At 36.8% G+C, this 13,303-nt stretch overlaps 1 protein-coding gene across 1 annotated transcript in view; it reads right to left on the reverse strand.

Moving 5' to 3' along the window:
- Positions 1-12,951, reverse strand: part of NFATC3 (nuclear factor of activated T cells 3) — a 155,392-nt gene extending 142,441 nt beyond the window's left edge. Inside the window, 2 exon segments of the mRNA XM_074286373.1 lie at positions 12,054-12,305; positions 12,718-12,951. Of these exon segments, the coding sequence (XP_074142474.1) occupies positions 12,054-12,153 (100 nt within the window). The 5' untranslated portion in view covers positions 12,154-12,305; positions 12,718-12,951.
- Positions 12,952-13,303: the final 352 nt, after the last annotated feature.

A 13,303-nucleotide genomic window follows, 5' to 3' on the forward strand; every position in this document is an offset into this window, starting at 1 on the left:
TTATCCCATTTTATATTTGAGGACATCAAGGCAGACAGAGTGTTAAGTGCCTAAGGTTACACAGCTAGTATGTGTCTGATACCACATCTGAACTCAGGTTTTCCTGCTTCCAAGATCCCACAAATCTGCCCCAGGAACATAAAAGCAAAGAGTACTTTTTAAAAATAACATTTACCTTTAAAAACTGTGACCTGGACTTGTGACAGGCAGTCTGGTACACAAAAGAGAAAAGGCTGGCCTTGAACTATAGAGATCTGACTCAAGCCCTGCCTCTGATACCCAGGATAATTTTTATGCAATTCACAAACTTAATGAGTCCCAGGCAAATCTCTAAATACTATCAGCATCAGAATCAGTCAGTATTTGTTTAAGTGTTTACTATGGGCCAGGTACTGAATTAACTGATAGAGATATTAAAAAAGGCAAAAAATAGTTTGTTTCTCCCCTCAATTGGACTCACAACCTAATGGAGAAGGAAGTTTTCAATACTGACAGAATCACAGCTCATCTTTTAAAAAGCAAATTACAAATAATGGAGTTTATAATGTTTTATGAGTAAGTTTTTATTTTTGTGTAGCCAATGTTAATATGTTTAGAATACATGTTAAAGAAAGTCTGTATGACACAGTCAATAGGGTTTTAGGCTTGGTGACTAATTTGCTTCCATTTCAATTCCACTCCTCACACTCAGGAGCCATGTGAGTTAAGTCGCTTAATTTCTATTGTGCTACACAGGAAGCTCCCCAGGACATATCTATGGAGCCATGGATGAGCTGCAATCTATATTCTGACCTTGGTGGGAAGAGTTCCAATACTAGTAAAATCACAAATGGTTCATACTTGTATTTAATAAGAAAAATAAAATCTAGATGATCTAAAAATATATAAAATTTTACTGACAGATGGGTAGAAGGTAAATAAAATGCAGGAAAATAGGTAGAAAAATAAAGATGATTTACATAAGATATGATAAAGGCATTTTAAAAAATGGACTTTTATTTATTTATTCATTATAACTTTTTATTTACAAGATATATGCACGGGTAAATTTTCAGCATTGACAATTGCAAAACATTTTGTTTCAACTTTTCCCCTCCTTCCTCCCACCCTTTTCCCCAAGATGGCAAGTTGACCAATACATGTTAAATATGTTAAAGAATAAATTAAATACAAAATATGTATACATGTCCAAACAGTTATTTTGCTGTACAAAAAGAAATGGACTTTGAAATAGTGTACAATTAGCCTGTGAAGGAAATAAAAAATGCAGGTGGACAAAAATAGAAGGATTGGAATTCTATGTAGTGGTTCATATAAACTTTTATTTATATCTCTTACATTTCTCTGTATCCTTTTCCTTTCCCTTCCCAGAAAACTATCCTTATAATAAAAATCTTAAAAGACCATTCCCGCCAAAATCTAGCAAAATTGATAAATACATCCCATTATATATGTGTGTGTATATAAATATATGTATTATACACAATATTCCACATGTGTGGGCTTGATAAATACATCCAGAAAAACCTGACTGCATGATATTCCACAAGTGGAATGGAATTGAGGAAATATGGGAAAGGTTCCTATTAACAGCTGGTGGGAGTTTGGTCCTGATGAACCAACCAGAATGTAGTCTAGCCTTGTGACAGTATATTCTGAATGAGACCAAAGATTCAAACTAAGAATTTGGCCTCAAGCTTGGGAACTGATGCTGAGTGAAACGAGCAGAACCAGGAGATCATTATATGCTTCAACAATGATACTGTATGAGGATGTATTCTGATGGAAGTGGATACTTCAACAAAGAGAAGATCTAATTCAGTTCCAATTGATCAATGATGGACAGAATCAGCTACACCCAGAGAAGGTACACTAGGAAATGAGTGTAAACTGTTTGCATTTTTTTGTTTTTCTTCCCAGATTATTTTTACCTTCTGAATCCAATTCTTCCTGTGCAACAAGAAATTCGGTTCTGTACACATATATTGTATCTAGGATATACTATAACACATTTAACATATATGGAACTGCCTGCCATCTAGGGGAGGGGGTGGAGGGAAGGAGGGGAAAATTCGGAATAGAAGTGAGTGCAAGGGATAATGTTGTAAAAAATTACCCATGCATATGTACTGTCAAAAAAAAAGTTTGAAAAAAAAGAATTTAGCCTCAAGAATAAAGTAAAGGCGAAAGCAGATATTAAGGAAATAGTAACAGAATTACATATGATAGACTAAGCAGTTTTTTAAAAAGGAGGATATTTATAACATATTTAAGATTTGCAAAGTACTTTTCTCTTAACTTTCCTGTAAAGTAGGCAGTACAAATGTTACCTCATTTTGCAGTTAAAGAAAGGTTCCAAGCCCCAAATAACAAAGACAGTAAGCGACCTGAGGATTCCTTCCCAAGCCTCTGGAACACAAGTGCAGCCACAACATCACTGAGCCTCTACAAAATGGCAGAAACTAGGGAATGGGTGAAAGAGGGAAGACATGTAACCTAGATAGCTAGAAAATGTTATAACTGCAGTTTCCCAGTTTAAGTGGTTATGTCAGATAGAACATTCACTAAATGTTCTTAATATTTTGATGTTGCAATAATAAAAGTAGTACCTTAAATGTATATCACATTATCTCTCCCCTTCTAATATGCATGAACTACTAACACAATAAAAATGTTGCTTTTCCTAGTACTACATATGGTTCTTCATCAATGGAAAAATCTAAAAAAAAAAAAAAAAAAAAAAAAAAAAAACTGATGCTGTTTGCTTCAAAAATTCACCAACTGAAAATATTTCTTCATTATTCCTGATCTTATACCTTTATCCCTCATAAGACACCAAAACCTCTATTTCAATAATCTTACAACTCTAACAAATAAAAATTAGTTTTTGTAACTCAAAGCAACACTGTAGTTTTCAGAGGATCATAAAAGATAATTCAAGTAGTGGCACTAATTCATAATTCTATCCTTATATACAGATATCTACTGGTAAAACAATTTATAAGCAATTTAGAAAAAAATAAAAATATAAATGCTTCTTCCATTTCAGTGCCAATAATACATGGGCAATCAGAATTAAAGCACTAAATTGTAAACCAGTATTTTCTCCCTTAATAAAAACAAAAACAAACAAAAAAATCTAAACCCACAATCACATAAACTGCTCAAAGAGTACACACCATCTAAGCATTTTGTATTCCCACATACTTCCACCACCACATAGCTAAAATCTCAATCCCAATACTTACACAGTAAAATTTCAAGATGAATGAGAATAAGATTTTTCAAATAACATATGCCTTGTTTATTTCTTTATGACATATATGCTTAATAAATCAATACTCAATTTGACATTTTGCTATTTTAATTACATAATCCTTTGGGAGTAGGGGTAGAATGAATATTTTTCCTATTCTTATCTTGGAATTTGTTTTTAAAAGAATTTGAGCAGTTAACAAAAATCTATTTAAAAGGCCTTTACAGTAAATAATTTTCCAAATACAATTGAGTGAGAAACATATTTAAGTACAAGTCACATGCTATTAGCCAAAGTACTTTGATCACTGCTTGTTCTACCGAAAAACTTTTTTAAAAAGGTGTTCAATTTGAATATTTTCTCTTACAAAAGAATGAACATGGAAGAGATTCTACTGTAAAAGATTTCAAATCAACCCAACTTTATATCTTATTTGACTAATATAAAATTAATAAAACTAATAAAAATTCAACATAATGTTCAAAAAATGCATATTATAATTAAAAAAAAAAAACACACAGCCTCACCTGTTGTTGTGGCACAAAGCATACTGGTGCCATCCAATTATATTTGAAAAAAAAAAAAAAAAAAACCAACACTTGGAAATTATCTTCCAGTTTACTTAGGATTTTTCCGGCTTTACTAAATTTACAATTCCCTTTCAGGCAGTGATACCAGGATATTCAACTACTATGACAGTGATTAAATTTCAGCTTCTGGTAGGTTGTCAATTCATAATGCCGGCTAAATCTTATAGATTTACGTGTTTCCTTTCCTAAAGCCAGGCAAATTCTGCCAGTCTACAATAGTTTCACCACTAAGGAAGGTGACAATTGGGCCATAAAACTGTACAAACACAACACAAATTCAAAAAAACATGCAAATCCATGTGAAGTTTGAGTAGAATGATGGCTTGTTAAAAAGCTTGCTCCTGCTTGTGATTCTCCTAAGCCACACTGATCATTTCACTCATCTTAAATTCCACTGTCATTTGAACCTCACACAGCGTGCCTGGGCAAATTTGATGACTTGGATGTTGTTTTAGAGGCCAGGCTTTCTGCCAAGTCTGCCATGTCTATTCCCCTGACCCACCAGGGCAGCTTTAGACAACACCTCCCTTATTTATGTTACTGCTGTGAACAGTCAAACTGCTGCTTACTATCAAATGAGGCCCAACCTACTCATGTTTCTCACATCTTTAAGAGCAATACTATTGATTCTTGCACCACACCCTTATTTAAAGCTAAATACTGTAATGAAGATTCCTTTGTCACTCCACTAGCAAAAGTGAAAAATAATTTCCATCATATTCTATTTTCTAGATTACATAATGTGAACAATAAACAAACATTTTTGTAAAACGCTCCAATTTTAATTGTGGCTTTTTAGTTACCATTTCCAGCAACATAAAATAATTTTAAAATTTCTTACAAAAGCAATAATTTTATACTGCTTCCTCCCCCCAAAAAAACAACAACAAAACCAGAACAAAACAGGAGCCTTACTGTACATTCAAACAGAAACAGATGGACGATGTCAGAACTAATAAAATTTGATCAGTATCAATTTTAATCGAAGAATGCTAAATGTTTTCTTGAGCCTGAGACTTTTTATTTCTCTTATGACACTAAAACAATTTTTTCAGTTTTAGGTACAATTTTTACTAAAGACCCAGAAAGTTTTAGTTGTTGCTACATAGAAGATAAAGGTTTTAATGTTATGGCATCTAATGTAACTGTAACTTCAGTACATGGTGAGCTACCTTCTCTAACAGTGAGACTGGGAAAAATGCCAAGGTATTCCTTCTATAATTTGGCAAAGGGAAAAGTCAAAGAAAGAACTGAGTTAACAGTACTAATTACAGTAAATTTTTTTTTTTTTTTTAACTAGTAACATGAGATCCTTTAAAGGCAGTCTTCTTGTGTGCCACATACACCTCTCCAAATGTTTACACATACAAGGCCCACTACTAATACAAATTTAGGCTACTCCTCTAGTACTAATTTTTGCAAATGAGCTCAAGTACACCTAGAGCTCTAGAAATAATAAAATTTTAATAAAAATTAATTTTTCCCTAGTGAAACTTGCCACACCTAATTTATATATGTTTACCTTTGTTCCATCCCAAGAGAATCTAAACATATGAAAATATGGTATAGTATTATCAATTAATAGGTATATAATGAGCTGTAGAAAAAAATCATTAAGTTTCCACTGGAAAAAAGTTAAGGAAGTTCTCTTTATCCCTTTCAGAGGAATTTATCTTTATCATCTGAGGCAACTGGATGGCAAAGTGAAGAGAGTACAGGGCCTATAATCAGGAAGATCTAAGTTCAAATGCAGCCTTATACACTCACTTTATGTGTAACCCTGGGTAAGTCATTGAATCACTATTTACCTGCTTCCTTAATTGTAAAATGGGAAGCACCTTGTTCCCAGGACTGTCATATTAAATAAAATAATCCTGGTAAAATATTTAGCACTGTGCCTAGCGTATATAGATACTATATAGACCATGATGATGATATAATTACATGTTTCATAAGAGTTCTACATGTAATTAATATTAAATTTCATCTGGAGTACATACAGGTTAGCTGGGAAAATTCTTTTTACTTTCAATACATTTTGATATTTTGTTTTTATACCATCTATATTTTCCATTCCTTATAACAAAAATGTAAAAAGAAAACAAAATTTAGTAAAAGTAACCCCTATTTCTACAAAGGAGATAAAAGTTATTTTAAAAACAACAAACAAAAACATGAATATTAGTACTCACAGCTAGAGGGTTTTTTTTGTTTTTTGGTTTTTTAACCCTGAAGTTGGGGTTAAGTGACTTGCCTAGGGTCACACAGCTAGTAAGTGTTAAGTGTCTGAGATCAATTTTGAACTCAGGTCTTCCTGAATTCAAGGCTAGTATTCTATTCACTGTGCCACCTAGCTGCACCTAGAGGTTAATGAAAAAAGAGAAAATGAAATCTATCAAAGAATCAAAACAGAATCAGAGGGACAAACAAGAATTCAACTATTCCAAATTATGTGACTTTAAATTGGATATATTCATATAATCTTCCCCTTTTGTTTATTTTGCTTAAAGCAAAAGATTCTAGGGTAGGGTTTTAGTATCATTTAAAGAAAAGCTCTACAAAGAACTGGAAATTGAGTGGATGCCCACCATTTGGGAAATGGCTGAATAAATTATGGTATATGAATGTACATCATATATATCCTAATAATATTTGTTCTATAAGAAATGATAAGCAGCTGATTTCAGAAAAGCCTAAAAAGACTTACATGAACTGAAGCTGAGTGAAATAAACAGAACCAAAAGAACATTGTATGCAACATTAAGTGATGATGAACTCTAATGGACTTTGCTCTTTTTAACAATGAGGTGATTCAAGGCTATTTCATTGAACTTGTGATGGAGAGAACACCTGCATACAGAGTTAGGACTATGAAGACTGAATGTGAATAAAGGCATTGCGTTTTCACTTTTTGTTATTGTTTGCTTTTTCTTTCCTTTCTTATTTTTTTTCTCCTTTGTTTGATCTGATTTTTTTTGGGGGGGGCAGTATGACAAATATGGAAATGTTTAGAAGAACTGCACATGTTTAACCCATATCAGATTACTTACAGTCTTGGGAAGGAGAGGGAAGAGAGGGAGAAAAATCTGGAAAGCAAGGTCTTGCAAAGGTAAATGTTAAAAACTCTGTATTTTTTTAAAAACAAAGAAAAAATAAAGAAAAACCCTATATGTAAATAATCTAAAAAGTGGCATAAAACAAAGATATTGTGTAAAGAATAAGGGAGAAAAACTCTTTTTAGGGCTAGCATTATTTTCATTCTCTGAAGAATGGGAATTATAAAGGTAAAGAAATTATGAAAATACAAATTTCCCCCAGCATTCCAGTAGAATGAATGTGGTTTTTGAGTGTTGGAAAGAGTAGCTCATAGGTATATGCCAAATATTAAATATTTTTTAACATCTTACCAAAAATATGCACCAAAACAATTATTTTTCTTTAAAAAAGAAACAAAAAAAATACTAAAATGGAGAAACTACCGAATCAAATGGGAGAAGGCAGAAATACCATTCCAGAGCTTCCTAATATTGGCAACTTCCTTACTAATTTTAATTTAGACCTAGAAATTCAATACTTAAACTAGGGAAAACAAATAGCAATTTAGCCAGAAGAAAAAATTATTGAATCTATATATTTAGAGAATAAAATATAAAAATAAAGATAATGAAATGTCAAATTGAATTAAAGCCCTAATTTTGTTCACAAAAATTTATCAAGGAATCTATTCTTTGAAATGAATAAATCATATTAGCCAAAGTATTTACTAAGAACTAATAAATCACACTATTTTAAGTTTCCTACTTAATATTTGAAGTATCATAGTTGAAAGTTAGGTCTAAGATTTTTAAAGTTTGAAAAGATAATGCAAAATTTAAAATCAAAGTAGTTAATTCAGTATGAAGCTTATATCATAAATCTAGGGAACTAGTAAGTTTCTGCAAAACACTAGTTCTTTTAATTTCAAGCATCTTTAGTTGGTAAAAACACTACCTTGAAAGAACTAATGTCAAAATATACAGTTTAAAGAAATATTTTGGTATGCTGACCATTTATATTGTAACAATAATTTTAATATAGAAAGTTAGTCCTTTGGTTTGCTTTCTCTTCCTCCCAACTTTTAAGTGTCCATTTGTAAAAAGTATCAAAATAAGCTTACACAAGAAGCCATAAAGATTTCTTATTGAAACAGAATTCTCCTTTTGTGTTTATGTTATGTTTAACATTTTAATTAAAGAACAAATAGATTTTCAGTTGTGGTAAAGGCCCCTTAAATCTTTAGCAAGATCTAAAACCACACTAGTCCATCAGACAGACTAGGATATGCTCAAACAGTACACATCTGTAATTTGACAAACTGGGACAAATGGAGCTTACTAAAAAACAAAGAAATTTTCATCAGATTCCTCTGCTATAACAAATCTACATGCTTAAAGACAAGAAGAAGGACTACTTAACAAAAACTAACTGTACTGCAGAAAATCCTGGAAACTGTTATGGCCTAATTTAGCAGGCAAGTTGATCCTAAAGGCAAATCTCTTAAACTCACTTTTGGTTACTTCAAATTATAATTTATTCAAAGATCAAAATAATGAACATCAAAACATATGTTGATTTCACATGCAAATAAATTTTAATTCCTGAATGTTTAAACTACTTCTTTAGATATTAAATCTAAAGTGCCAAAAGAATGGAAGAGTTTCACTTAATGACTTGACAATGATCTTTTTACAGGTCACTATGCTCCTGTAAAGCATCTAAGGTCTCTTCCCTCTCCAACATACTACTTTTGTGTGTGAATCTTGGAATAAATCTTAACATATTCTAAAATCACAATTCTTCTGAAAGATATGTTATATTGAAACACAAAAAGGATATCTTATGTCACAACCCCAAATGAATATGCATTTTAAAAATTAAAAAGCCATGCCATCAGAAAAATTAGAGAATGGAAAGATCTTTTATTTATAGACAAAGATCTGTCATCAAAAAAAAAAAAAGAAGAAGAAGAAATCATATTATAATCACAATTATGTTAATTTTTTCTTAATCTTACTTTTTTCCCTAGTTACATATAAAAGTCTTTTCTAACATTCATTTAAAATTTTTTTTTGAATTTCCAAATCTCTCTCCCTCCACACCACTCAAAGAGAAGTTAAGAATTTTATAAAAGTTGCACATGTGAAGTCATGTAAAACAATAATTATATTAATTTTTTTTAAAGCTCTATGACACCTCCAAAAAAAGTGATGAGTAGCTGAGGCTTGGGAGAAAAAAAAATCTTTGCCTGATAAATGCCTAGCCTCTCATATCTAACAAACTAGCAAAAATGTTAAAATATAAGAAGCTCTCTCCATTGAATTAGGTAAGGTCGGATGGTAAATGACAACTGTTCTGGAAAACAATTTGTAGTTACATAAAAAAAGTTCCTAATTGTTCATACCCTTTGCCTTAGCTATTTCAATAATCAGATTTATCAATAAGACCCTAACTATATCCCCAGGGAAGTTACAAAAACAAGATCATATGCATATAATTATGATTTGTCATAACAAAAAGGTTAAAATCCAAAAAATAGTACCCAATGATTGTGGAATGACAGAACAAATTACGGATAGAATCTTCCATAATATATACAATGCACCAGAAGGTATGAGGACTATGAAAAATTAAGAGGAATTATGGAAAAACTTGTATACAGAAATAAGAGTATACATACAACTACAAAAATGCAAATAAACTCAAAATTCTAATCAAGTATAACCCTCAAAGTTGCAAAACAAATCCTCCTTTGCAGTTATTTAAAAAAAAAAAAAAATCAATAAAATGACTTTTGTGGAATGTACTTTGCAAAGGGGATTGTTTGGAAATATTTGCTGTCAAAACAAAATGTATGAATTTTTTTTTTAATAAAAAGGATGAAATATATCAGAGGGATTCTCCCCTTATAATGGAAAGCTCTATTTTCAGAAACAACTAATGAATACACAATTATTTTTTTTTACCTTAATTACTATCTTTTTTTTTTTTTTTTGGCATAGTTATAAGAAAGCTCTAACAGCTTCATTATTCATTATTAACTGCTGTCAGAAATCATAGAATTCAGAGCTGGAAGAACTCAAAAATCGAGTGATTTCTTTTGTAATAAATGTTTAACTCCAATTATCTATGAAAACCAAAGTATATTATCGGTTGAAACTGTCCTAGTGTGCTGAAAAAGAAGTTATCATTGATAAAGTGATCAAAAAAAGATTGTTCGCAAGCACAATCTATCATTATGTGATCTAAACAGCCCCGACAATTCTAATACATTTATGTAAATCTAATTCAGATTCGACCAATGAGACAATAATAAAGTAATTTATAGCTGAACTTCCTCTAAGACTAACTTAGCTGGTTCTCAATGGCATTTTATACCATTCAAATGCACAATTTGAAGCCTAATTAAAGGTTGACCACACTCTGGATTCCAACCTGAGTCCTAAGAGCAGTTTCCATAGAAGGCTGGTCAATCCTTACAACTATTACAGGGGATTCTGAGTAATACATTGGTCTCCCCTCCCTCCAAAATTCCTTATAAACTAAACTAGTTAACTGGCTATAGTAGAATGCTTCTTACCTTTCATAATGAACTTTTTCTTACCAAAAAATCCACCTATTCTCAGAACAGTGGGGCAAAATCATAAAGAATGTCAACTTCCAATACACCCTCAGAAAACTTTTGTTTAATAATTTAAAATAAACTTGGTTTAGACTTCCATAAATATATAAAACTGAAATAGACCAATGATAATTCCTACCTCCTCGACAAAAATAAGAACAGATTTTTACCAACATGTTCACAAATCATTAAATACTCCAAGATCTAAAAAGCACAATAAACACTGCACCCCCCCCCCAAAGCATTGAGTTTTCAAAGGATTTTCTCACTAATTTCTTGGCAATATGCTACACCCCAAAAAGGTATGGAAAATTAAACTGTTCTCAACAGGGTCAACAAAACAAAGCACTTAAAAATCTGTTCTTAATCTTGCATTTGTTCTCCCAAACGGCGTTCCAAAACGGAGTGTTAATCGTTCGATTTCTAGTTTCATCATTTGTTACTTTCACATCGGTAAAATTCATTTATATTTCCTCTTTTTCCACTTTGCTCTTTGAAAGTTAAAAGCTACTGACAACTACTATTATGCTCTAGAAAATACTGAAAACTTTTACACTGAAGAGCTTGAAAGCAGTTTTTCAACACAACTTCTGTGGTTTATCAAGAAAAAAATGCCATCAGTCCATTCCCAATGGCACATAAAGCAATCAAAACTCAAGCAGGAGGAGCCATGTTTTTGTGGCATAAATTCGAAAACCTCCAATACACAAATTAACCCAAATTAAACAGTGAGAACACAGAAAACAAACAAGTAACGGTGAGTACAGAAGTGTCGGTTTTCATGGGTCGGTTTATGGAGTTGGGGCTGAAAGTGGCCTTCAGAGGATGATGTGATCCCAAGCTTCATTTTACAGATGAGGAAACTGAGGCCGGGAGGGGTCTGAGATCACACACTGACCAGACAGGAACCCACGGACTGATTCCAGCACCAGAGTTCTCTCCACGACACCCCGTGGGCTTCCTCTACACTAAGCGGTTTTAGCAAACAAATCTTTAGGGCGGTGAGAACACGGGCATTGCAACATTTTGCACCCTCAGATACCTCACCTTGAGAAGCAGACAGACGTCATACTTCACAATGGGCTCGCGGGGGGCGCTTTCCGAATTTACAAACACCGGGTGACGGCGCGGCGCAAGGCCGGTTTGGGTCGGGAAGGACGGCCGGGGATGAGACTCACCCTTCCCTAGCCCCTCCTCCCCGGCCACATCCATCCACGCTCCGGAGCCAGTAGTAAAGCACACACACTCTGACCCTAGCACACATTCAGGCCCCCGTCTCGCACCTACACGCCCGCAGGACAGCCAGCCCCGTCCCGAGGTTCTGCTCCCCCGCCCCTCCCACTCTCTCCAACTCTGGGGCTCTCCGGTCCCATCTCTCTTCTTCCACCCCACCCCCATCTTTCTCTCTCCCCCGACTCGGTCGGTGGAAGGCGCAGACTCCGGGCAGGCTGGCGGGCGGGCCCCGCGGGCAGGCCCGGGGACAGTGCGCGGGTGGGCCGAGGGTCTCCCTCGCGGGACCGAGGTTCTCGGGGGCCGGAGGCGTCCTCACCTGCGGGCCCCGGGGGCGGGGGCGGCGGCGGCTGCCCGTCCTCCCCGAAGATGAGCTTGAAGTCCAAGTCGTCGTGGGCGCCGCAGTTTGCAGTAGTCATCGGCGTGGCCGGGCACTCGCGGCGGCTGCAGCGGCGGCGCCTCCCTCTCCTCGGGCGCGGAGGCTCGGCTCGGCTCGGCTCCGCCTCAGCGCCGCTTCATGCCTGGCTCCGCCGCGAACTTCTCGGCCGCGTCTCGGGCTCCGGCCTGCCGCCTGTCAGCACAAGGGAGGAAAGGAGCAAGTGAGCACAGTGGCCCCCCAGCTGGGCCGCCTCCGCTTCCAACGGCTGCCCGCCCCTCAACCGCCGCCGCTGCCGCCGCCGCCGCCTACACCCCCACAGCCGCTGCCGCTGCCGCTGCCACCGTCGCTGCCCCCGCCGCCGGGCGCGCTCCCGCCCCTCTCCACATTCCCCCTCCCCTCCAGCCCCGCACCGGGGCGCGCACGGCCGGGGGCGAGGGAGGGCGCCTCTATTGGGCCCATCCTATTGGCCACCAAGGCGGCATTCTGCCCTGCAATCCCGCCCTCTTTCCCTGCACCCGCGTGACTCGAGGAGCCCGAGGGGCAAGGGACAGAGTGGGGGAAGGAGGAAAGGAAATCACGTGACCCCAAAGCCAGCCTGCGTGACCTGCCGGGAGCTGTAGTTCTGAGTCCGCAGAGGTCCCGGGGAGAACCTTCGTATCCAGTGTCTCCGCCTCCCTGATCCCCAAGACTGCCAGGCTAAGGAGCAGAAAAGGAAAACAAGTCCGCTTCTAACAGCAGAGACAGCGAGAGCAGAAACGCAAACGGCCCCTTATTGGAGGCAGAGTCCTGCAGCAACGAATGAAAGGAGAGAACACACCTTATGGGTGGGTCTCCTGCTCCTGATTGGGCGAAGCGGAATATGGGCGTGGCCCTCCGGACTCCCGAGGGGAGCCTTCCGAGTCCTGGGAATCGGATCTGGCGCTTCTCGCCTCGCTCGGAATCTACTGCGCCCCGGTGCAGCCAGTTAGGGGACAAAGGACTCGCCCCCGGGCGACACGCGGGGAAAGAAAACCCCACGTCCTTGTGTTTTATTCCCTTGTAAATGGAAGCCTGGCAGCCTCGCCCGTAGCCTGGGAGCTGACCCTTTCCGCGGGCAGGACAGTCTGTTCGTAGCGTTTAGCAGAGTCCCCGGCCCGGACTAATGCTGACAGCGCATGCGTAATACTCCCGGTGGGCCCAGCTCCTGACCC

Source organism: Sminthopsis crassicaudata, chromosome 2 (assembly GCF_048593235.1).
Source record: "Sminthopsis crassicaudata isolate SCR6 chromosome 2, ASM4859323v1, whole genome shotgun sequence".
In the NCBI taxonomy this organism is placed as follows: domain Eukaryota; kingdom Metazoa; phylum Chordata; class Mammalia; order Dasyuromorphia; family Dasyuridae; genus Sminthopsis; species Sminthopsis crassicaudata.